Below are 27221 nucleotides of genomic sequence, written 5' to 3'. Positions count from 1 at the left end.
AGGGTCACTGCAGTCACCCGGATCCAGTACGTATCCAGACCAGATGGTGGATCAGCACCTAGAAAGGACCTTTACATCCCTGAAAGACAGTGGAGACCAGTACAACTAGAGCCCCAGATACAGATCCCCTGTAAAAACCTTGTCTCAGACGACCACTGGGACAAGACCACAGGAAACAGATGATTCTTCTCCACAATCTGACTTTGCTGCAGCCTGGAATTGAACTGCTGGTTTCGTCTGGTCAGAGGAGAACTGTCCCCAAACTGAGCCTGGTTTCTCCCAAGGTTTTTTTCTCCATTCTGTCACCGATGGTGTTTTGGTTCCTTGCCGCTGTCGCCTCTGGCTTGCTTAGTTGGGGACACTTCATTTGCAGTGATATCGTTGACTTGATTGCAAATGATTGCACAGATACTATTTAAACTGAACAGAGATGATGACATCACTGAATTCAATGATGAACTGCCTTTAACTGCCATTTTGCATTATTGACACACTGTTTTCCTAATTAATGTTGTTCAGTTGCTTTGACACAATCTTTTTTGTTTAAAGCGCTGTATAAATAAAGGTGATTTGACTTGACTTGACAAGTCACAGGATTGTTCTGGTTTTGTTCCTCGCTATAGAAAGAAAAAAACAGTATTTAACAAGGAGTGTTCATTGACGGTTGCTTAATCATGTAGTGTTAAAAAGACATTGAAATTTGCTATACATCATGAACCCCAAACCATGTTTGATAAAATTTTCTGAATAAGCAACATAACCAAAACTGGGTCAGAGAATGTTTGTGAAAAACTCAGAAATGAAACGATGAATTATTGTGATTTAAACAAAATATTTAACGAAAAACAGGACAGAAGGTCATGAATACTCTCAATGGAAGCACCTGAGTGGAATCCGCATTATTTGGCTCCAGGTGCTCCTGCTGACTGCCTTGTTCACACATGTAGACCAGCATACCTTCAGCTACCACCCAAGACCTCAACTCCTGTGGCTGGAGGCAGGTAGTTAGTGCTGTCCAGGGCTCACAAGGCCATCAAAATTCCTGACACTTTCCATTCAGGTCATCTTGCACCAGTAAGGGTAGAAGCCATGCATTGGCACCTAGACTGTGGAAACAAATGAACAAATTAACTATTAAATATACAAAGTGTAACAACCAATTTATAAAGAATTAAAGTGAATCATTTTAAAGAGGCAAATAGACACAGGAAGTGCTCGTCATACCAAGTTCAAGCATTGTTCAAATAAGTCCAAACTAGACAGAGAAAGATGGAAGAAAAGAGAAAAAGATTTTGGAAGATCATTCCACCAGCCAGGAATGGTACACGAAAATGTTCTGGAAAGTGATTTTGTGCCTCTTTGTGATGGTACCACGAGGTACGAAGTTTTTACATCATTTATTAGTGAAGGTTAATGTTGATTTCCATATATGCTAATACATGATTATTTCAGGTCACAGAGATTAAAATTAGTTAATTTAATTGAAACATGAAATGTTAATTAATCCTGAAAATTATTATTTTATATACTTATATTTTATAATATACATATATTATAAGATAAACTGTAATTTATATCAATAAATGCCATTAAAATCCAAAAGCTTTAAGTCAATTAACCTTATTATGAAGTGTTAAACTTAAATCTTTCTTTAAAAAGTAAAAGGATTATTAAAAAAAAGTGTTTTCTACTGAAAATGTTGCCTATAAAACAAGCAACAATGAATTTTAGAATAGCTAAAATAAAACAATGAAGCAAGACCATTAAAAGATGGACCAAAGGAAAGACTGACAAAGTCTGAAAACTACTGCATAGCTCCTGATTCTTTATCACCACACAGTGGCTGCCAAATGAACTGCATGACTATCACTTCATTTGTGAACAATCTGGCCTACTACAGTGTATTCTTTATTCAGATTAAAGAGACTGTGCTTTAAATGTGAACATGTTTAAACAAATGAATAACTAGGCAGACAGTTCGTAATGACTCGGCTCAGACAGACACCTTCCAGCTGTAATGTTTCCTGGCAAAAAAAAAACAAGCAAGTAGAGACAGGGCACTGCAGGCATTAAGCATCCAGGCAGATTTCTAAACCTTGTGTAAATTCATTTGAATTGCTAGAGCTGTGCAATTGTCTGATAATATATGCATCGCCTGTTTTCTTTCAACACAGTAGATCAGCAGGATTCATTTTTGTGCTCTTGCGATTTGCAGAGGTAGTAATATTAAATGACAGCTTGGCTCTGCTGTAGATCAGCGAGGTCGTATAGGAATAGACTTGCCAGGCTCAATTTGAAATCATGAGGAAACAGTGAGGTAGATGTAGGAAAAACAAAAAGTGAAAATAGTGAAACTGAGAGGTCATGCCAGGCTTATATGTCACTCTGATTTAGCGATACACAGGTAAACGCTGTCACGACTAGAAACCAGCCATTTGATGTGCTGAGGCTCCAGCGTCTAAAATACATGAACCAACTGAAGTGACAACAAGAGAAATGATGGAACCATTAGATCTTTAAAAAACATTCTTTCACACGGTGCTTTGAACAATGTCAATGTCAAACGTGCTCACTTGCAACAGAAGTGCAATTAATGGAAGAGACATGCATATTTTCGCAAATATTGAGACATTTTCTTGGCACTCTGACATCCTTTGCTAAAGATGTGCTGCTGTAGACATTCAGCATTCATGTCTATTCATGTTTCAGAAGTCAATCTGAGAAAGTATTTGGAGCCTGGGGAAACTCTCTGTGTTTTCTGTTTAGTAGTTTACCAATTTATTCCATCCCATGAAACGTCAAAAGTGTTATTCATCAGATTACTTAGACCTGTGAAAATCTGCCGACTGCATATTACACTGGGTCATTAGATACATAGCCAGGTGGTTTCTATGGTACTTTTCTACAATAACACATTCTGTGATTATTTAAGCCAATAACATTTCCCCACATCGAAAATTATTTGTTGTTTGGAATAAAATAGCTGTCTTGCTAAACCCTAAATAATATTTTCACAGTTAATACATGATCACAGAAAATTAGATTGAAATAACAATCATTTATAAGCATTAACTGTTAAAAAGCAATATTTATCTTGATTTTGTGTTTTTCTCTTGCTCTTCAGTAAAACTGTTGTCTCCTCTGTAAAAAGATCATGTAAGTACAATAGTTTTCGAAAAGAAACAACAACAAAATGTTAGAGACAAATTATAAAAGAAACTCCCAGCAGCAGTACCGTGATTGAACATATTCAGCAGAATAACTGCTGTAACAGAGGAATAATGAAAATCATTCATTTCTTGACTGTAGTGAAATCAGATTTGCTACTTGCCCAAATCACTCTTTGGGGAGTTCGGAACTAAACCATCTGAAAAATATTGTGTGTAAAGGCATTTTACACTTTTTAATACACTTCATAACGTATCTTCATCTCTGTGCTTCTATCTATTACATGCTTGGTTATCATAGATAAACCAATGTTTTCTAAGAAAAGGAGATCACTTGTCGGTGCAACGGCCACCTTTGTGAACAAATGGCTAGAAATATATTTGGATAGTTCTAGCAGGTATGCAGCCAAGACACAACATGTCAGAGCAGGTCAGAAGAAAGCTGCTTATAAAGCAATGACAACACTTTTTAAAATGAGAAATCATGAAAAATCTTCTACCTGGATACAAAAGAACTTTGCGAGACATTTTGTGGGTTTGCTTCAAATGTAAAACTTCAGTTTGATATGTAGGTCTAACAAGAAAATAAATGACTGATTATTGGGGGACAGACAGATTCTCATTTTATTATTTGGAATCATCAGGTTAAAGGTTTTAGACAAAACTGTTAAGGCATGTGAATAAGGAGTCTATTTTTGAAATAAGCTAACTGGGTATTGACAGCTGTTGCAGTTCTCCTGCCAGCAGAGGGAAGGAGAGAGCTGTTAAGTGCTCTGCTTGCCATTGTCAAACCACTATAAATAACAAATTATTATAATTTGTTATTTATAATTATTTATTTTTATCATACTGCAACAGTAAACAAAGTTAAAAAGTTACAGCTTCCAGTAGACAGAGACAACAACACACAGACCAAAAAAAGAAAACAGAAAAAATATTTGCAAATAAATAAGTTGTATAAACTTTTGTGCTATAAATGATAATGGAATAGGATTGAGTGAGATGCAGGGATGTACTAGGATGGAGGGGTAACAAATAAATATAAGGATATTGCACATTTTTATTGCGTAAGTGGGGAACATTTAACTGTTCATGAGGTAGATATGTATACAACTTATGGTGAATTTAGGTTTATTCAATGTATCTATAAACAATCTACAAGTTCCAAGTCTCATATAGAAAAGTGGAATTTACATTTATAAGCTTATTCTACTGTAGAATACTTCTAAATGTCAACAAAATTAACTCTTTTCAAATTACTGGTGTATTTAAATTTCATTCTTTTTCTACCAAAAAAAAAAAAAGAAAAAACAGGCCACATGTACTGATCACCAGTGTTGGGAAGGTTACTTTGGAAATGTAATAGGTTACAGATTACAAGTTACCCTGTTTAAAATGTAATAGTAGTGTGACTTTTTCAATTACTTTATTAAAGTAATGTAACTAATTACTTTTGGATTACTTTTCTAAATTTGTGAAAATTAAAGAATAATAAATGAAAGCATATACATCAACTTAAATACAGTTATCTAATAAGCATGTGACGTATTCTGTGTAATAAACTCCTGAAATATTGGTGTTTTTTTTTAACTGCTGTCTCTTTGTATATGATGATAGTTTTCTCAAAATAAGTAAAATGCACATGAAGTGACACAGAGCAGTTCTAGAAATTATGTTTATGTGCTCGTGTACTCCTATATTGAGGCGGCAGGGGTTGAAAACACTGCGAGCTTCAGTAGGCCTATGTAGTAAATGAAACCATGTCTTTGCCATTAATAACAGGAGGGGCGGACTGGGAAAAAAATTCAGACTGGAAAATTCAAACTCATACAAACAAATTCATGGACAAAACTATTTTTTTGTATGGACCTGACATAAAAAAAGGTTTAAATCTTTAATTTGGGGACATGCAAAATAATTAAAAGTTCTCTCCTGAACGGCACCTTCACTTCTATTTTTCTCTTCAGTCTCTTTATTTTGCCCTGTTATCCATCTCTCTCATGACTTTAATACTCAAGATTGAACAAAACTATACTTTACAATACAATACTCTACAATGCTAAAATATCTTTATAGAAAAATCCTAATACTGTACACGAGTCATGTTTTTCCCTTACAAAAATTAACCTCGCTTTTATTAGCCTATATAAAAGTAAAATAACCTTGTTTTGTTTTTGTTTTTTTGCAAATGGATATGTATTTATTTTTAAATAAATACATTTGTAAAATAATTTTACATTTTTGGTTACCACAGTTAAACAATAGTAACCATTTTCTCTGGATTTATAGTTAAATATTAAAATGTTAATTTTCGTAAGGGTTGTGGTGTTGTCTGTCGTAGCTCCCCCTAAACCTATAAAAAAAAATCTGATTTTTTTTCAGCTAAATTCCTACTGTAACATTACAACAGATAATAATGATGTCCTTTATATAGTATTTTGAGTGATGACTGATGAGCAACGTGCTGCTGCTTGATTAATTAAATAAAAAAACAAAGACAAAAAAGCATCTATACAGTTGAAACTGACCTGAAACCCTGAACAGTAGTTCTGCTTCTCTGCTCCAGCTGTGCGCTTCCACAGTCCACTCTATTCTCTCTCTCTCTCTCTCTCTCTCTCTCTCTCTCTCTCTCTCTCTCTCTCACATTGATTACTCTGAGTCTGATCCAAACCGTTTGGCGGAGGTGCGGAGAGCGCGCGAGTCATGACTAACACTTCATGACTTATTAGAGATTTAATTATCAAATGGCGGATTCGCAAATGATCGCTTTAGTACATTCGGCAGGCAATTATACAATAATGATATTAAATAGTGGGGCAAAATCGGCTGCCAGGCCACCGGGAATTGTCCCGGTTCTCCCGGTGTCCAGTCCGCACCTGATTTCCACAGACACGCAGAATGTGCAAGTCATATATTGCATTTTTGGGGCTTTATATTCACAGACACTAGTCGATGTCATGTTTTGATTCAAGTGTACTGACCTACTTTTGATTTAGTCATCCAAAATGTGGGATATTCCGTCCGCGTTAGGCATTTCGTTTTTATGACTGGATTCTACGAACCAGACTGTGTTTCCGCATCCCGGAAATTATTAGGGTGGTATGTCTCAGAATAGTCAGTGCAATTTGGGAATGAAATCAGTTAAATCTGTACGTGGATGTGTGTAAATATTCAAATGTAATCCCCTTTGTAATCGTTAAAAATTTCATAAGTAACTGTAATTTAATTACTCATTTTTTCGTAGTAACTGTAACTAATTACAGTTACAATAATTTTGTAATTAAATTACGTAACGCCGTTACATGTAACTAGTTACTCCCCAACACTGCTGATGACCCTATGCATCTGCATTTGGTTGGTAAGTAGCAAATTGTATTCATATCCAACATAAATAAAGCTTTTACTCAAACTTCTTGTTTTAATGGAAAATACGTCAACACGAAGACAACTGGGCTTTATCAGCCACACATAGCTATTAACAGACTCTCAATGATGTTTTTTACAATTATACCTTTTGCACAGTCCATATTGCAACAGGTTGGAATACATAAAGAAACGATGCACTTGCTAATATCTTTTTAAGCAGCTGGTGGAATTTGGATGTTTCAAAAAGAGGACCGCTAATCCCTGCAGGTTTTCACAAAGTGGCTTGAACAAACCGTTTCATTGCCAGGATGCTGGTTTCAGGGTTCAGGGTAAGATCAGATTACTTCCAATGGCTGAAATCAGAGGAGGCAGCTTTGAGCCTGTGAGATGTGAGCCTCTAAACAGCTGAGGGGTCACTGCTCTCCGTGTTCACCCTCACACATTCATAAGCCGAATCACACGTGCATGCAACTCCCCTCTGGATCTGTTCTTTGAACGATTCATTCTTAGATATTTCCACAAAGGCATTTCACAGTTGCTCAGTTTATTAAAGGACAATTCGATGTACCTTTTCTGACAATGAAATGCACTATGCTTTTCGAAATAACAATATTGGCTATTGTCACACCAGTTGAGTGCAGGAACATTACACCATTTGCATCAAATGTTGTTGTCGTTGTTTTGAAACAGGCCAGAGTAATTGTGATCAAAATACTTGTTTTAGTAATTTGTAGGCCTACACCTCTACTAAGGCTGATGACAGATCCCATAAAATTATGGCCATTACCAGGAATCCTCTGCAGGCTCTGAATGATTTTGGATGGCTATGCTGGTGCTGATTCCACAAAAAAAAAAAAAGATCTGAACATAAATGCTGAAAGTTTTCAGGAGGCCAAAGGACTACAGCCCTTCTCCTTAAGTTTTATTGCAAAGTCTCAAGTAAGTCAAGCAATCTGCTCAGGACGAGCCATCCGACCTATCTTTAGCCACTGCGAGCAAGTGAATGGAGAGCCTGACTTATCTTCACTGCTGTCATCGAGGCTGCCAGTATTTTTAGGGGACAGCAGCAGCTGCAAAAGCATTTAACGGCCTTCTACGAACAATGACACTAGGGGTGTCTCAGGACTAAACGCCACACAGATTGTGGGACTGCTGGAGCGTTCAAAGGAAAGCTGTCTGATAAGGCTAAAATCATCTTAAAAGGGGCATGTAAAAGCTTTGGCAAAATGGGCAGGTGACACTGACTAGATGTTAATGAGGAGGACTTACCGCAACTAACTTACCAAAGTGGAAAAGGATTATCTATTTTTTTTAAACCACTACCACTGGAAGTGAGGGCCAGTGAAGCAGGAGAAGCTGGTTGCCACGGAATGTATATTGACAGTTGTCTCTAAGGACTGAAGAGAGGTAGGATATGTTTGTTACAAAGTGCAGTTTCCCTGAGGTCAAAGGTCAGTCTAATTAAATTAGGAACACAAACAGAAGGTTAATCTCCTTTTAAAGTCCTAAGGGAAATCGTCGATGCTATACATTTAAACCTTTAACATTAATCCCAATTGATTATATTATAAGAGTATCTTCCCTGTTTGTTTCTTTCTACTACGAGTTCTTTAATGTTGACCTGAACACCCGTTTTCTTCATTTGGACAATACAATATACACACTATGCAGTGGATACATATAGAGTATATAGTAATACGGTTAGTGTGTTCTAGGGAGATTTTTATAATGTAGTTTATGTGTTACTTATATCATGTGTTGTTGTCTTGTTTGTAGCGTAGCACAAACCTCAATGCGTAGCATGATGAATAACCAGCAGACATTTAAGTTTCTGAAGAGGACACCGGATCGTTTTCCTGAAGTTCACTGTGCGTCATAGATTCCCAGGACTAGCGATTCTTGTGTTCTGCCATCCTAAAACAGATAAACTAGCTCTGGCGTATAAACATTCCCCTGTACACTTCAGAGGCCAAACATGCAGCGTGATTGAAATTGAGATATATATATATATAATTATATTATATATAATATATCATATGAGGGCATATTAACCAACATGGTCTGGATTGCTTCATATGCAACAGAGGATATTTTCAGAGGAAGATATCACTTAAAACTACAGATGAAATGTTTCTTTCTTGAAACTTATGACAAACAAACTAATTTTGACAATGACATTTAACACCTAAATTTGTCACTGCATTTGCTAAAAGGAGTGTGAGAGGCATAGCATATTTTGACTGAGAGGTCCCCATGGGGTGTGTCCTGCCTGAGTGTGTGAGACCTATGTTGTATGTGCACGCGTGTTCTGTAGTGTGCTTTGTGATACCTGACACATGCCCTCTCACAGGTCTTTATTTAGGGCATACTATATAAAGCACTTTCCCATTGAAATACAGCACCAGCTGTGTTAGTTATGTGTTGTGGTCGCTGTTGCAGTATGGCTAAAAGATGGTTCACCACTTCTCACACAAGGCATAATATCTAAGAAAGTTCTGGCCATTAATATTCTGGTGTACTACCTTTAATCTGGGGAGAGCTTACACCATAAAATGTTGTTATTACACACACCAAAACTCAATGAGTTTTTAATGAGACTGTATAATTTAGCAGACAATTTGAGAAATAGCTAGTTTTTCAAAATTATTGGGACATGAATAGTTTGGTTATTCATTTTTCATTTTCTGAAAAGACAAATATAGTTAGACAATTAATGCCATGAACAGGTCAAGTCGAACAAACACTGAACTATATTACTTTAGTAAATGATGAAAGAGGTAATTTGTCAGATCCAGTGCCAAGTCTACTTCTGCTTTTAAGTAGAATTAAAAATATAATAATTATGATTCATATGGATCATATGCATTACTTTAAAATGTATAATTCTGCATCCTGTTTGCTACCTCAGGATTTTTGACATTCAACTTGATATTTTAGCACATACTGTCTGTATTATCTAAATAATGTATGAAACTGTTTTTTATTATCAGTGCATGAATTAAATGTCATTTTCTTTGTTTCTAATCGGAGACTTGATAAACAGCTGGACAACAAAATTCTTCCAAAGTAATATAGAGACTGAATGCCTGTAGCCTGTCAGTCTGAGTGGAGGTTGGCAAGTGAGCAGGGATGGATGTGTTTGGTGGAGCACCACGGTTCCTGGCCTACCCTCGTCCTGTGGTAGTACAAAGTGGCACAGATGCAGTTCTGAAATGCCAGATTGGTGGGGATCCCAGACCAGCAGTTATATGGGAGAGAAACAATGAGAAGATTCATCCAGAGGGCAGATACCGGGTGTTTGAAGATGGCAATGTCTATAACCTTATCATAACTTCTGTGACAATGGAGGACAGCGGGCAATACATCTGCAAGGCCAAGAACTGCATTGGAGAGACTTACGCTGCAGCCACTTTGAAAGTAGAAGGTGAAGCACAGGAGATGGAATTTCGGGAGGAAAACAAGCCCCGCTTCCTCATAAAGCCCCTCTCGACTAGAGTTGGTCGAGGAGAGGATGCTGTGTTCTCCTGTAAGCTGTGGGGAAACCCTAGACCAGAAGTGATGTGGGAGAAGGATGGCAAGAAGTTGAATGAGATCTTTGAAAGCACACATTTCGCCATGAGCTATCAGGATGGAGGATGGTTCCAACTAAAGATTTTCAAGACAAGAGCACCAGATGGAGGGGTCTACACATGCAAGGCCAGGAATGAATTTGGAGAGAGTCTGGCAGGAGCTGTGCTGTTGGTGGATGCTGGACCAGGACATGAAGATGAAGGGAACCGTAACGGTTACACTAACGGCCACTGGAAAGCACATCAGGGAAAACAGAGAAGTGGTAGGCAGGTTGCGACAAGGCTGAAAGATGATCCACTGCCAAACTCAGCCAAAGTGAAAATGTTTGCAGTGACAGAAGGGAAACATGCAAAGTTTCGGTGCTATGTAACAGGGAAGCCAAAACCAGAAATATTATGGAGGAAAGATGGGAGACTTATCTTGTCTGGGAGACGGTATCTTTTGTATGAAGACAGGGAGGGTTACTTCACACTTAAAGTTCTCTACTGCAAACAACAGGACAATGGAGTTTATGTCTGTTCTGCTTCAAACACTGCAGGGCAAACCCTGAGTGCTGTACACCTTATCATCAAAGGTAAGAGCCATCTGACTTTGGATACGATCAATGCAGATCAACACAAGTGATCTATTATATATCTAAAAATTTGGCATAAACTTTATATGGCATGTACAATTAAGGATCCAGTTGCCATCTGTTATGTTGAGCATTTGGTACTCTAATCAGCAGTTACTTTTCTGATGATTTAATTGAATGAAATGCATCAAGGGAGCTTTAAAATTACCTGACCTGGCCAAACTCATTAACATGAAACAGATTCCACCCAGTCTTATATCTGCAAAGTCACTTAGGCTTTGAAAGGCCTGAGGCCCACACACGTGATAGAAATCTCTGGAGGCAAGCTCATATTTCTCACATGGACCATCAAACAGTCAAAACTGATTGCTTTGCATGACTATGTTGTATCAGAGCCAGGCAACTCCATAAAGCTCAAAAGGCTTTCAAATCACCAGGTTTAAACCGAAGGTATGTCTACTAAGCATTACAAGACAAAATAATAATAATTATAATAATACTGTCAGGGATGCCATTTACTCTTTTAGTCATAATTCTTAAAGATATATACTTTTTAGTAAGGTACAATAAAACATGAAACATGAAAAAGATAATAAGAAACAACAATTCTAAAATGTAAAATCATTGTTTTTAAATCAAGTTTTCATGCATTTTATCTTGAAGTTAAGCCTAACTGCACTGGCAGATTTTTGGAACTTTAAAAAAAAAATTATGCAGGGTTGCCTCTCAAGTAAATTTATAGTTTTTTAAGAATTGTTATATATTTTAAACAAGAACATTTTACATAATCTTCACTTCAGTATACATAGTATACCAATTACTTTCTAAAATGTAATAGTATAACAGTATGAAAACAACATCATTACTGATTTCAGATTACCTCATTAGCACGTTAGGCATCAATATCAATGCTGGTCGAGGCTAATGTATGCAAAGCATGGTCTTCTGGTTAGTTGATGGTTAGTTAGTTAAAAAGCATAATTAGGACATCAAGCACATAACAATCCAAAACAAACAATACGCTGGTCATTGTTAGCGGTGTAGGTATTTGATACTTTGCAACTGCATCTCTGCAGAGATAATGCAGATCTATCCATTACTGACATTAAAAAAAAAACACACACATTTTAAGAACTTTCCTTTTTGGGCTCTTTTCATCTTGTAACAACAGAGCCACCGGTTCGATTTAAGCAACCACTGAATGACTTGCAAGTATGGGAGAGAGACTTGGCTGTTCTTGAGTGTGAAGTTCCTGAGGACTCTGTTCCAATCACCTGGTACTTAGAAGACAGACGACTACAGCCTGGAGCCAAATATGGGATGGAGGAGTGGGGGACAAAGCGACGACTTACAATTCGTGATATTGGAGTTGATGACGATGGGATATATCTCTGTGAGATGGCTGATGGGGGCAGAAGCATTGCTGAGGTAGCAGTCAAAGGTAAAAAAAACAAAAAAAAAACACACAAAACAAACAAAAAAACATCAACAACCACTCAGTTATTGCATCTGCCTGGGAAAAACAAATTTTGAGCATTTGCAGCTCTATAACTTCCATCAAATGCACACTTGATGTACTTAATGTAAACTTGCTCTTGAAGGTACCATTGTAAGAAAGCTGCCACGAAAAGTTGACGTTCTGGAGGGGGAAAATGCAGCCTTCTGTGTAGAAGTGGAGGAGGAGGAAATGGACATTCATTGGTACAAAGATGGAACAGAACTGAGGGAGACCCATCAGACCATTATCAAATCCTTTGGAAGGACACACATCTTGGTTTTTGTCAACACCACACCACAAGACTCTGGTATGGTCATGTTCTATGTGGGTAGATCTAAGACGTCATCACAGCTACGGGTGAAAGGTAAGAAAACATTTGTTTGGAATTAATCATATGTAAACACACCTATTTCAGAATGTGAAAAGTGTTCATTTTCAACTAACTTCTTCTCTTGTGCTAATTTCAGCTGCAAGGCACTGTCCACCAAGCTGTCCAATCGGAGTACAGATAAACACAGAAAGAGCAAATGCAGCCCTCCTTTCCTGGTTTCCAGCACAAGACTCTCGGAAGAATCCACCTTCAGGGTATATAATTGAGAGGCAAGAGGTTGTTGGCTCACAGGAGTGGCTGCAATGTTTGACCACAGACTCTGCAACCTCAGTGGAGATTCTTGGTGACAGCGTTCCATGCGAGGCAGACTACAGATTTCGGATATGCAGTGTCAACAAATATGGAAGGAGTGGGAATGTAGAGTTTCCTCGAGCAGTTCACCTTGGTAAGCTCCTATTTAGGGCTATCCATTGTATACACAAAAAAATCACTAACAAATTTCATTCCCAATTCCAGTCCCAGTTGCCAGAATACAAGCACCTCTACAAGATGCTTTAGTGCCAGAGGGCCAGGATGCCTGCTTTACCATTGAGCTGTCTGCGTCAGTTTTAGGGACTTGGTTCTTAAATGGAAATCAGCTTCAAGACGATGACCGTTTCTCCATAAGGCGTTCGCGTACACACCAGTCCCTACGCATTCGTGGGGTACGGGACACAGACAATGGAGCAGAGATCACCTTCATTGCCTATGGAATTAGAGATTCTGCTGCTTTGTATATACAAGGTATACACTTAACTTTGATTTCCTTGAACCAAGATATATTTATAATGATATTAACTGTTGTACCTGTGTTGTTGAAATTGCTGATATATTCTCATCAATCAGCTCCACTGGTAAAATTCACTCCACTTTCTGAAATGGATCGAAACAAATTTGTGGAGGTTGGCAACCCTATTGTTCTCTACTGTGAGCTGTCAGACCCTGAGGCTCCAGTTCGTTGGTATAAGAATGGTGTTGAACTTCAATCAATGGAAGGTCTGCACATCCAGTCAGAGGGAACAATGAGGAGGATTGTCATCCAATCAGCTGATTTCTCCCACTCAGGAGTTTATAGTTGTGATGCTATTGATGATGTCATCAGGTTTAACGTGGAGGTTGAGGGTGAGTCTTTTCTGTTCTTACTATTCTGTTCTTCAAAGTTGTTAATCAGCTTCATAATGTTGACATGTCGGAAATCTAAGAATGAAGGCATTTTTAATAACATTCATTTGCATTCCTATGAATTAAAATCAAATGAATGTGTCCAACAATGGAATCTTGCACTTCCAAGTGTCTAAAGTTTACCAAATAATGCTGAACCAACACACATATAGCTCCACCAGTGAGGTTCTCCATTCTTCCGGACCATGAGAGGAACAAGTCCATTGAAGCAGGCTCACCGATAGCACTGCAATGTGAGCTCTCAGATCCACTCGCCCAGGTCTCCTGGTATAAAGATGGTGTGAAGATTCTACCGCAAAGTGGACTAGACTTCAAGTCCAAGGGTACAAAGAGGCAACTGATTGTCCAGTCAGCTGAATTTTACCACTCAGGAGTGTACAGCTGCAAGACAAGGGGGGATGCTGTACAATTCAATGTGGATGTTAAAGGTGATTAAAATGTTTACTAGTGAATTAAATTACAATTTCATTTTGCCTGACATGTCAAAAATTGATTAAGAGTAAGATTAAGATTTAGATTAAGATTTCTTTTTTGTTATATTAATAATAATGACTATTAAAACTATAAAGTAAGGACACTCTAAAATATCCGTAGCCCCACCTGTGAGGTTCTCTGCTGTTCCTGAGGTTAAACGGAGAAAGTGCATTGAACCAGGCTGCCCCATTGTTCTGCAGTGTGAAGTTTCAGACTCTACTGCACAGGTCCGGTGGTACAAAGATGGGTATCAGCTCCTTGTAGAATCTGGAGTAGACATCAAATCAAATGACCGCATGAGAACACTCAGTATTCAATCAGCACACCCTTCTCATGCCGGTGTGTACAGCTGCACAACTAAGGATGATGTCATCAAGTTTCATGTGGAGATACGAGGTGATTTTGGCCAAATGTATTCCTACCTTACAAATTAATTATGTCTTCTTGCAATTATGCCACTAACAATCACTGCTTTCTGTATTGCTCTTTTGTCACATTCTTTAGTACATCTGTCAAAAAATGTTCTGCTTTAGCTTAAAAATTTTGGATTATCTTTTCATTGTCATGATGTTCTTGTATATTGAGTTATTGCATGTTATCTTAAAGCAATAGGTCTTTTAATCTGGTTAATTTCTTGTCATTCTTGATGATTCTGATATAAATCATCATCTGTAGCTGCACCAGTGAGGTTCTCAGCTGTTCCTGAAGTTGAGACGAATAAATGCATTGAAGCTGGTGGCCACTTTGAACTCCACTGTAAGGTGTCAGACCCTACAGCCCAAGTCAGCTGGTTCCACAACGATATGCAGCTTCAACCCGAGACTGGTTTGAATATTCAATCAGAGGAAGATGTAAGGACACTGGTAGTCAATCCAGCTGAGCCCATTCATTCTGGATTGTACCGCTGTGAATCATCCGACGACTCTGTCCATTTCACTGTGGACATCAAAGGTGATTTATGACTTTTTGAGAATCTTGTTCATCCAGTAACACATTTGCCAAACTAGGTGCAAACTAACAATCAAGCTTTTTGTTGTCTGTGTCTCTTAGCAGTGATGTTATGGACATGCCTCTCACCATTGCATCCAACTTGTTGGCAGCGATTTGATACAAATGTTACATGTTTTGCATTATTTAACTTGCTTCTTGGCAGATGGTCTGAGAAATCACAGATAGGCAGTCTAGATTACTTTTTAATAAGGGATATTAATTATGTATATTCTTTAATAATGCAACGGATCACCCTTAGACCCAACGGTGATGTTCTCAACATTACCAGACACAGTGAAGAACCAGCTGGTGGAAGCAGACTACTCCACTGATTTGCACGGTGAGATCTCAGATCCAAATGCCAATGTGTGTTATTACAAGGATGGCGTAGGGCTTGTCTCAAAAAGTCAGCCTCATATCAAATCGGAGTGTACCAGGAGGACGTTAGCTGTCAAGACAGCACAGCCCTCTAATTCTGGATGGTACGACTGTCTGAGAACGGGTGATGTCATCCAGTTTAATGTACAAGACCAAGGTGATTTTCAAATATTTGCTTGTAAAATACTTAATGTTTTTGTGTGACAACTAACAATTGTGTGCTCTATGTAGCTTTTTTTTTTTTTTTTTTTTTTTTTTAATCTCTTTAAATGTATTCTGACAATGTTACTTGTATGTCCTTGGCTTCAATGGCCATAATTGGTTCTGTCTTTCTGAGTTTAGAAATTAGTCACTTACATTGAATAAAGCATTCCTCTGTCAATGGTCATCTGTAGTGCCACCACCAACATTTTTGGCTGATCCTGAAGTTGAGAAGACCAAATGCACTGAAGAAATGAAACCTGTTGCACTACATTATGAAATTTCAGATACCACTCCATATGTCAGCGAGACAAAAGAAGAGAAGGTCATGCTTTCTCAATCTGAACCTAAACCTAAATTTGAACCTGATTTGGAACTTGAATCCAAATCTGAATATGAACCAGAAACTGAACCTGAAGTTCACTCAGATGCATCCAGAAGAACAGTAATCATCCACACACCAGAGACTTCTCTTTTCGAAGTAAACAGCCAAAAGATACCAGATGATCCCATCCCATTTGAAATGGACCAAGGTGGTTTGCCACTTATTTTAATGCCATTCAGAATTAGGAGCATTAACATGGCTGAAGCAAGTCAGTTATTGTTTTCTTTGTGGCTTTTCTAACAGCAGAACTGTCTCACTATGAGGTGTTCAGTGGTGAGACCTATGATGACTCTGTCCAGTGCACTGTGGATATAAAAGGTGATATAATGCTACCTCAACCCAAGCATTTAACCCAGTGCCTCTGTGCGACTAACAAAGGTGGTTTTAACTATCCAATGGCTCTTTCTGGAGATGCTGGTCCCCTGCATCTTGGTTACCTTCCCAAAACTAACCCATGCTATCATGTCTTTATCCAACATCCAGTTGGTCTGCAAACCCTTCTTCCAAACTAACACTCATTCAATAGACTTACCTATCTTCATTCTTCATTGAAGCACATATCATTTAAACTTAAACTGTACACGTTTACATTTGCTTGAGTCATCTTGTCCATGTGTCATTCAGAAACATCATCAGTATTGTCTTGACTGAATTATGTTACAGAGAGCTGAAATACAGAATAGTTGAATGAATGAAAGTTGGTGATATGACTTCTTGTGTAATTGCGTTTTGTTTTTAATATCAGTTTTAACCACTGTTTGGCTTGTTTTAGACCACTATGTGATATGGTCATCACTCTTACATTTTTACAATCTTGAAATACTCTTAAAAATTAAAAAAGCTTTTCTGACTATGGAGACAGAAAAGAAAAGAACTTCACACTTTCTTTGTGTAAAAAATTCAACTATAGAAGAGTTCCTGAGAACATCAGGAACTGAGGCTGAGATCAGATCTGAAAAAGAGAACAACAATCTCCCAATAGAAAGATCTGGAGAAGAGATTCAGTGGGATACCCCAGTGTCTGTAGCTACAACCTTCAGATTGATTGAAGAGGAACAACAGCCAGAACCAATGCTACAAGCACTGCTACAACCAATACTACAACCAGAACTACAATCAATGCTGCAGCCACAGCTACAACCAATGCTACAACCAATTGTACAACCAGAGTTACAACCAATGCTACAACCACAGCTACAACGGATACTACAACCAGAGCTACAACCAATGCTACAACCACAGCTACAACCGATACTACAACCAGAGCTACAACCACAGTTACAGCCACAACTACAACCACAGCTACAGCCACAACTACAAACAATGCTACAACCACAGCTACAACCACAACCACAACTACAAACAATGCTTAAACCACAGCTACAACTAGCAAACCAGATAAATACTTCAGTTTCTGAAGATGAAGGCTCGACTCACATCACAATACAAGAGAGTGACATGGATCGAGATGTCTTAGCTTTTAAGGTGGATGTTGAAGGTGATTTAAATAGTTAGCTCCATCATTCTGCAAATAATGATGGGAGCAAAATATATGCCATTGACATTTACCACCTAACAACCACTTAACGTCATTCTTCTCTATTCGGATCCATTACTGAATCTGAATAACTTCGAAACCTTCAACTAACTGACTTAGATAAAAAAAAAAACAGCTACTTTTTATAATTATTTACCTATAGAATTCCATCACCAAATATTTATCTAACAAAGATCACCTCACTAAAAATTATATTGTATCATCTTTTAATCTAACTTATAGCCAAAATAGTGTCATTTTAATATGCAAGTAATAAAAAGATACAAGTCTATACAATTTTTGATTGCAAAGCTATAAGTGCAGTTTATTTAGCTTAGATAATGTAAAGTATACAATGTAATGTGTCATAATTGTAATACATGTCTCTTTTCATATAACTTGAAATATCCCTAGCTTCGAGGACAAATTCCACACCAATTTGTGGAATGGATGAAAGCATTGACACAGACTGTTCCAGTGTACTGCTAACTGAGAAATATAAACACACAATCCAAGAAAAACCTATATCCTGCCAAGAAGATGAGACAACCGTAATATTCAATAAACCTAAAGCACAGAAAGAGCTCATCCAGTCATCAGAGATGTGTTTGCAAGAAGCATATGAGACTGTTACCAAGGATGAATTTGTTGTACATCAAGAGGATATGAAAGGTGACTCAAGATTGTTTTTAACACACCATTAATGGTCAAAAGCAACTAACTGTGTCTGGCTTTTGCTTAAATGTTCTGTACCCTTGTCAACCAAATTGTTTTACACTTACAATCTTAATAGATAACTCACGATAAACATTGCTTTGTCTCCTCAAAACTGAAGAACCTTGTCATAAAGTAGAATTCTTTACACTACCACCAGAAGATGAAGCTGTCAGACCCATTGAAGGTGATTCTCCAGTTCATTGTTACAAGGACAGAATACAGTTCTACTCTGAAAATGGACATACGCTTGAATCAGAGGAAAGTGTGCGAAGACTGAATGTTCCAGCTATAGGCTTGGGTCAATCAGGTGTAAACAACTACAAGGCAAAGGATGATGACATAATATTTAAGGTGGATGTCAAAGGTGATTTTTTTAAACTAGTTTAAATCCACACTGCTACATCAGTTCCAGTCTTTTAATCATATATTAAAATCAAAGAAAAAAAAACATATGAAATGAAATGACTAGATCTAAAAAAAAAAATAACATTTAATACAGATTAAATTATACTTGTAAATTATACTGATACTCAGTATATAACTTCAATTTAGTATAACTTTTATAGTATAACTCATTGCTATTTATTTTAAATATAACCTGTTTAGGTCAAACTATCTGCTTGCATTAAAACATATTAAATTAAACCCCTTAGCTACATCTTTGCAAACTTCAACTATCCATGAGACTGACAGGAGCAAGTCAAATGATGGAACTGATATTGCTAATTTTCCACAACCTGAGGTATCGAGCACAATGGCAGAGGTGTGCTGGTACAAGGAAGGTGGGGAACTCCAAGAATGCGACATTATCACCCAATCTGAGGAGACTTTCAGAGCTCTTGTGAAAACAGCCGAGCCGTCTCACTCAGGAGAACATGCTTGTGAGACAGATGATGTCACCGTCCAGTTTGCAGTGGACCTACCAGGTGATTCATCAGTCATCTACGCCAGCTCAATCCATCCGATTACCAAACTAACCACTTCGATCATGCAATGGTTACTAACTCTGTTCAATCTGTTGTTTGGATAAAAGCCAGAATAATAGGTAGCTGTAAAATGTTGTTACTACGTATGAACATTTTGGTAGAGAAAATATTATTATTTACATTTGCATTTCATAGCAGCATCTGGAAAAGTTAAAGTAAAATAATTTTCAAAACAGTAATTAGTTGACAAATTGGCAACTTAAAAGTAATTGTCTCATTCAGATATCTATTTAGTAATTATCATGTTGATTACAAATACTACTAATAATTTACAATGATATACTTCTTAGGGATGCTACAGGAAATCCTATCACTAACTAACAAATGTACAAAGTCAAAGGCCTGATATACACAAGTAACACCACTAAATTCATTTTCATTATGTTTATCTTTGATGTTTGTTGCCCATGTTTTGTCTTTGTCGTAAAATATCTGTCATTTTGAATGTTGTCTTTTACTCTTGCGCTACTAATTTTTCATCTTATATTCGAAGTTCATGTCTGTTTTCTGTTTTCTTCCCAATTTATTGATTACAGTAATTCAATATATTCTTACAGTTATTTTCTTGCCAAACAGACTCTTTCATAAAACACTGAATGTTAGTCAATATTTTGACTCATTCTTTAGAATCAAGTTTTGAGAAAAATTATAAATGCATGTATGTTTTATAAAAAGGAAACAATCAAAAGTAAATGTGTCTGTACAAAATTCTGTAGCTCCACCTGTGACGTTCTCCAGTGTCCCTGAGGCTCAGCGGTCCATATGCATTGAGTCAGGAAGACCCTTTAAACTACAATGCGAAGTCTCAGACCCTGATGCACAAGTCTGGTGGTACAAAGATGGGAATGAGGTGCTTCCTCAAGATGGTATGGTTACTGTGTATGAGGAAGCCATGAGAACACTATCTGTGCAAAGTGCTGAATTATGTCACAGCGGAACTTACAGCTGTCAGACAAACAATGACGCCATCTCATTCCTTGTGGAAATCAAAGGTGATTTGATGTTTTCTTTCATGAAGACACCACATGAGATGTGTGTATACTGAGCAAATAAAGCAATCTCCTTTATAACTATGTATTATTAAAAAAATATTTTGACCTTTATCCCTTAAAAGTAGTGTTTACTGATTATAACTCAAGCACATGCATTCATAAATAGGAAAAAGCAACTTATTAGGCAGTGTTTTTCTACTAAATCATGCAGCTCATTGTCTATGCTAGGGGTGGGCGATATGACCAAAATTTTATTTCATGATATGAAAAAATCCTGATAACAATATATTAGTATATACTGTAGTAATGTTTGTTATTTAATTATTCTAACTTATTAAAAATAAGAACCAAATTACAAACAATAGAACAAATATAACAAAGGGACAAATTAAAATAAGTTTTTTATTTAATGTGTAGTAATTAGTGGTCAACCGATATATCACCAAGATCTATATATCGGCCGATATTTGGCATTTTTCAAATATTGCTATTGGCCGATATGTTTTTCTGCTTGGCCTATGTCTTCGAGGCGAGACTTTTATTTTGACGGCGCTGAGAGCGGCAGCTCTTTAGTAAATTTGTTCTTACTAAAGCTACAAAAACAGCAGTAAGTTATTTTCTTTTTCTCAGATTTAATTTAGGCTGCTGTCACTTTAAGATCAAATGCACGGTTCCAATATAATGACATACATACATACAGTTCCCTCTCAAATGTCTACATTCACTTAAGACATAAGCAACTGTGTTTACAGGAATATTTCACAAAATGGACAGTTTGACATAAATGTGTGTAAGTGCAATAAGATAAAAAAGAGAGCAGAATTCGCAATCGCATGCTGTATGATAGGCAGTTTTCTGTGCGTGTGCTTCAGCTGTGTCAGTCAATGCATGACCACTGCAATGAGTTCTTTTTCAAATCTTATTGCATTTAATAACTATATTTAACATCATGCATGTCCCAAATTTGTGATCGCATGACACATACTGTCTGAGACAGGTGGCTTTCTCTGCGCGTGCTTCGCAGTGTCAGTCAGTGCGAACACAAATACCGTAATATAAACTATACTAGTATTGTCAAATGTACTCACTTACCAGGTACCGGAAGGTACTGCAATTTTAAAAAGATCCATTTCCTGCTAACATTTGAGCGCTGCTGAGCAGATTCTTAAACACAAATGATTGGCCATAGTGTTCACACGCTCAACAGATATAACTGATTGGCTACAATGATCATCGCTTCACACTCTTCACAGAGTGCTCACACAGAAGCACATAGGAGCATTAAAAGCCGTGTCTATCAGCGCGGATCCGTCTATATGCAGATATATTAGGGATCCACTGATAGTCACAGCCAAACAGTCATATCTGTTGAGCATGTGAACACTATGGTCATTCAGTGGTGTTTAAAATTGAAGTACCGACTGGTACCGAAGTCGGTACTTTTGACAACACTACACTATACTAGAGTTTCTAAAGATAAACAATTTATACTGTACCATCACCACAATATACAGTGTCATAACGCTCAGCCCTACTTTATGCCATTCACACCTTTGTAGCTCCATCACTGAAGTTCATTCCAATTTCAGAAGTGGAGAAGAACAAGTCCACTGAAGTAGACTCACCAAATGTTCTGAAATGTGATCTATCAGACGTTACCACAGAGGTGCTCTGGTGCAAAGATGGTAGAGAGCTGGCCCCAAACCCTGGGCTCAATTTCCAAACAGATGGAAATATGAGGAAACTAACTTTTCAATCAGCAGAAATGTCTGATACTGGAAACAACACCTGTCATGCTTCAGGTGATACTGTATCATTCAAGGTGGACATTCAAGGTGATTTTCACAACACTACCACACAATTAACTATTGTTTCATGGCATAATCAGATATTTCTTTCATTTCTAATCACTCCTGTTGAAAAACGTACTTCATGTAACGTCTTTACCATCCACTGAAACCCTGCTTCTCTCACTTCTTGATAACTTAATAGCAAACCCTGTGACTAACACATTAGTAGGTTAAGACTGCCTAATTGTCTTTTGAAAGATTTATAAACTAATCATGTTTTTTGGCACAAATTAAATTGTCAATAACCTACTTTTTTTTTTTTTTTAATTTTCCAAATTTTCCTAGCACACCCTGTTAGGTTCTCAGCACTCCCAGAAATTGCAAGGAACAAGTTTATCGAAGCAGGCTGTCCCATTATACTTCATTGTGAAATCTCAGACCCTACTGCCCAAGTTTCCTGGCTCAAAGATGGAGTCGAACTCCTACAAGACAGTGGACTTGACATCCAGTCAGAGGGCACTATGAGGAGAATGATCATCCAATCAGCTGAGCTCAAAAACTCAGGCATGTACAGCTGTGAGGCTGTAGATGATCGCATAGCATTCAAGGTGGATGTTGCAGGTGATTTTGAGTCTACATACTTTCTCAAAACCACTAACAATGAGTCATATAACGCTTCATCCACTAAATGCTGTTTGCCCTAATCAGAGTTTAACAAAATAAACATTCATAACCAAATAATCAAAGCCCCTCTTGTTAAACACTAAAATGATCTCCTCGCCACTTTACAAACTGTAAAAAGGATTATAAAGGTTTTTGAACATCTTCCGAATCACTTACTATACAATATTATTATATTGTATAGATAATGTCACCTAATTTAGACATGCTCATTAATTTATATGCTCAGAAGAATACACATCAGAACTTCAGTAGCAAATAACGAGATACGATCTCATGATATACACTCAGCAAAATGTCTCATTCATTAGCCATACGTACGTTTTAATCTCTTTCATCATTTCATTTCATTTCATTACTTTTTATATCTTAGAAAGGCTTTTTGGTAATTCTATGAATTTGACTGAACAAAAATCCTCTTAGCTCCACCAGCGATGTTCTCAGCTGTTCCTGAGATTGAGAAGAACAAGTCCGTTGAAGCAGGCTGGCCAATCATTCTCCAATGTGAGATATCTGATCCTACAGCCATGGTCCAATGGTACAAGGATGGATTACAGCTCCTACCTCAATCTGGGGTTAACATCCAATCACAGCACACCACAAGGACACTGGTTATCCAATCAGCAAATGTATTCCACACTGGGTTTTACAGTTGTAATACTGCTGATGATATCAGCGAATTCTTTGTGGATGTTAAAGGTGACATACAATATCCAAAGTATTTTGTTATATAACTAACAAATACATCATTTTGTAGAGTTCCGTTTTCATTGGGTGAAAGCATTCTTCTCTACCTTTCAACAGATCCATTCTTGCTGCTTTATGGGCTCCTTAACCATTTTCCTAATGCAGGAATATACCTGAAGCTTCACAAGTTTGTTTGCAGCATTTCCACCAACTACTACTATTCTTAAATGCTATTTAACCAGCATCTTGTTTCTCTTTATTTTTAAAGAAACCATTCACGCTGGGCAAGCATGTAACCTTTATTATCAGTGCTTAACAGCACTTAATTCTCACAAAGCTTACATTAACTGTATTCTCATTTTCTGTTTATTACATTTGGCTTTTAGATTGGAGAAAGTTATACAGGGCTGCCCATGCAATCATCATCAGTGCTTGAATTGCATGCTTCACATCATACCTGTGTGACAAATTAAAAGCAGCACAACATAAAAACTAAGGTACATTTCCTTTACATTGCAGCACCTCCTGTGACATTTGCCTACATACCAGAAGATGATCTGCACAGAAATATTGTGGAACAAGACAATCTACTCCTTTGCTGTCAAGTGTCCAGGTCAGATGCTTCTGCACAATGGTACAAGGATGGAGTAGAGCTAAAGCCTAATGACAACGTCCTCATAGAGGCAGAAAACACTATACGAAGACTGATCATCCTGTCAGCTCAACTCACAGATTCTGGGATGTACACCTGTCGTGCTGGAGATAGTGCATTAACATTTAAAGTTAATGTAAGAGGTGAATAAATATGTCTATATTCATACCAACAACTCAAAATCTGATCAAATTTACAAGGCTGTGTAACAAATTTATTTTGCTTCACAGAACCTCCAGTGATGATTGTATATCCCAAGGAAGATGTCCACCTTGATCGCTATGTTCCTGAAGAAATTGTCCTCAGCTGTGAACTTTCACGGCCAAATGGAAAGGTGACATGGTTCAAGGATGGACAGAAACTACAGGAGAGTGAAAACATAAAGCTGAAGTCAGAGGGTCCGTACAGACGATTAAAAATTCTGCGCAGTGGTGTTGAGGACTCAGGAGAATATGTCTGTGACACAGCTGATGATTCAATATTCTTCAATCTAAACATTAAAGGTATCAACTTTAGGTTTAAAATATATTGCATGTAGAGATTTCTGATGTCAGCCAGAAGGAAAGTTCTTGCAGCAGATCAGATTGAGATATTCATTTGAATGACAGATTACAAAGACTTTTTTTTTATCTTGGAATACCATGCATTGATGAATTTGCATGAAGTAAGAATGATCAGGAACATGCATTAGGAAGTAAATAAGGTCCATTTTGATGTCATGTTTCCCTATAGAACCACCGGTGCGCATAGTTTCTCCAAGCCAGTCCCAAATGGAACTTTGCCAACAGACTTCAGAGAGGATGGTCCTGAGCTGTGAAATCTCTAGACCAAACGCCACTATACGTTGGTATCGAGATGGACTTGAAGTGGAGGAGAGTGACAGCCTAATTCTGGAGGTTGATGGTGTCTATAGGAGACTTATTATCCCAAAACCAACTGTCAAAGACTCTGCAGAATATGTCTGTGACACTGCTGATGACTCAGTGACCTTCTTTGTAAACATCGCAGGTGTGTCAAAGACCCTCTATTTAATAATCAATAATAATAAAAACAGCTTCAGTTCTCAATGTCCATAATGACTTTATTTCTTCATGCAGAGCCACCAGTTAGATTTATTCGACCAAGGAAAATGGCTTATGGAGTAGATAAACTTGTTGGAGACATTGTGGTTCTTGAGTGTGAAGTGTCTCGACCAAATGCTGAAGTTAGTTGGAAGAAGGATGCAGAAGAGATTGAGGAGAACAGCAACATAACTATCACAGAGGATGGCACAAGTCGACAGTTAACCATTCACTCCGCAGCTTTTGAAGATGCAGGGCAATATGTCTGTGATGCTAGAGATGATGTGATGGATTTCCTAGTGAAAATCAAAGGTACATTTCAGTGATAAGCAGATTAAAATGCTTTGATGAATCCATCACTGCAACTAAATAACATTTTACCCTCTTCCTTCCAGATCCACCAATAAAAATTCTGCGGAAAGCTGACATAGAAACAAAACGCAGATTTGTAGTATCTGATGCCATTGTGTTGAAATGTGAGATCTCAAGAGCAAATGGGGTGGTCAGTTGGCTTAAAGACAATGAGAAGATTGAGGGAAATGAGCATTTCATCTTTGAAGAGGAAGGAACATTCAGATCCCTGATTGTCCTGAGCGCTGAGTTGAAGGACTCAGGGGACTACATGTGTGATGCACAAGATGATAAAGTTCTCTTTAGTGTTACTGTAGAAGGTACTGCTTGTTAAAAGGCAATGTAAACAATGAAAAGCATGCACATGCTCGTTCAAAGAAAATATACAAAACTTTACCTGTATCTTTAGCTTGTCACTGGGGGAGTATCTTATTTAGCCACTTATGGTACCATTAGGCATAGATAAGGTACACCTAACTTTTAAGGGTACTGCCCCATTGACAAACTGCTGTTCCCCCCAACAATTTTTGCACAAATATTTTTGACAGTGTACTTTAAAAAAAAATCACTTTTTTTTTTTTTTTGCTCAGAGGCTCCAGTGTCTATTGTTGGAAATTCAGAGAAGCCAGAACACCACATTTTAATGACAGGAGATGAGCTTATCTTGGAATGTGAGGTATCCCGAGTAAATGCTATAGTCCAGTGGTACTTCAATGGACGTTTACTGCAAGAGGATTCACGCACACACATTAAAAGCAGAGACACAACGAGGAAGCTTGTGATATCAGAACTTCAGACATCTGACTCTGGAGACTATCTGTGTGATGCCATTGATGACAAAATGACAACTAGACTAACAGTTCAAGGTAGATTTACCAGTAGCATAGCCAAGAAAACACAATTTTAAAATGTGTTAATTAAAACACTGTGCACACAATCACATCTTTTTTTTTCATAGAACCACCATTCAAATTCATCAAAAAAGATGAAAGAACAAATATTTCAGCCTATGAAGAAGACAGTGTGACACTACGTGCCACTGTTAACAGGGTCAATGCCTCAGTTAAATGGCAGAGAGGCCATGATCCAGTCAGAGGTGATCGTTTCCACACAACAAGTGATGGTAACAAACACTACCTCACTATTAACCCTCTTAAGAGATGTGATACTGGAGAATACACATGTCATGTGGGATCTGACAAAATGCAATTCAGTGTCCATATTAAAGGTAAGACCAGGGAATGGGCTGTGAAATTCTACAACTCTACAAAATGTTAAATGTGACTGCTTGTAAAATATCTCTAGTAAAAAGTTGTCTAAATTGTCTCCTAATCAGCAATGAAAGTGAAATTCTCCAAACCACTAGACAACGTAGTGGGACTCAAAGGTAGTGATGTGGTTTTAAAATGTGAACTGTACAAGTCAAAAGGAGATGTTCAGTGGCTTAAGGGAAGCCAAGAGATTGCACCAAACAGACATTTTACAATCAGAGCTGAGGGTCGAGTGAGAAGCCTGACAATACATGATGTGACAGAAGATGATGCAGGAGAGTATGCTTGTGAATCTAAAGATGAAAGGACATCTGCAACTGTAGTGGTCAACGGTAAGTTAA

At 37.5% G+C, this 27221-nt stretch overlaps 1 protein-coding gene across 12 annotated transcripts in view; it reads left to right on the top strand.

The window, feature by feature from the left end:
• Window positions 1-7625: 7625 nt before the first annotated feature.
• The window catches only part of LOC132095459 (obscurin-like protein 1), a 30601-nt gene continuing 11005 nt past the window's right edge, over window positions 7626-27221 (top strand). The window contains exons 1-24 of one of the 12 annotated variants that reach the window (XM_059500466.1): window positions 7626-7940; window positions 9564-10677; window positions 11849-12118; window positions 12279-12539; window positions 12643-12951; window positions 13023-13289; window positions 13392-13667; window positions 13880-14155; window positions 14322-14597; window positions 14877-15152; window positions 18107-18364; window positions 18528-18773; window positions 19063-19335; window positions 20112-20387; window positions 22040-22222; window positions 22523-22798; window positions 24065-24340; window positions 24428-24700; window positions 24930-25205; window positions 25295-25570; window positions 25654-25929; window positions 26200-26475; window positions 26568-26837; window positions 26946-27212. In XM_059500466.1, the coding sequence (XP_059356449.1) occupies window positions 9663-10677; window positions 11849-12118; window positions 12279-12539; window positions 12643-12951; window positions 13023-13289; window positions 13392-13667; window positions 13880-14155; window positions 14322-14597; window positions 14877-15152; window positions 18107-18364; window positions 18528-18773; window positions 19063-19335; window positions 20112-20387; window positions 22040-22222; window positions 22523-22798; window positions 24065-24340; window positions 24428-24700; window positions 24930-25205; window positions 25295-25570; window positions 25654-25929; window positions 26200-26475; window positions 26568-26837; window positions 26946-27212 (6928 nt within the window). In that variant the 5' untranslated portion in view covers window positions 7626-7940; window positions 9564-9662. Of the gene's footprint in view, window positions 7941-9563; window positions 10678-11848; window positions 12119-12278; window positions 12540-12642; window positions 12952-13022; window positions 13290-13391; window positions 13668-13879; window positions 14156-14321; window positions 14598-14876; window positions 15153-15450; window positions 15727-15964; window positions 16304-16398; window positions 16474-18106; window positions 18365-18527; window positions 18774-19062; window positions 19336-20111; window positions 20388-21946; window positions 22223-22522; window positions 22799-24064; window positions 24341-24427; window positions 24701-24929; window positions 25206-25294; window positions 25571-25653; window positions 25930-26199; window positions 26476-26567; window positions 26838-26945; window positions 27213-27221 lie in introns of all 12 variants that reach the window. The other 11 variants (XM_059500463.1, XM_059500465.1, XM_059500464.1 and 8 more) reach the window with 11 other exon arrangements.

The sequence above is a fragment of the Carassius carassius genome, chromosome 19 (assembly GCF_963082965.1).
Source record: "Carassius carassius chromosome 19, fCarCar2.1, whole genome shotgun sequence".
Taxonomy (NCBI): Eukaryota; Metazoa; Chordata; class Actinopteri; order Cypriniformes; family Cyprinidae; genus Carassius; species Carassius carassius.
This window is presented reverse-complemented; position numbering and strand designations above follow the sequence as displayed.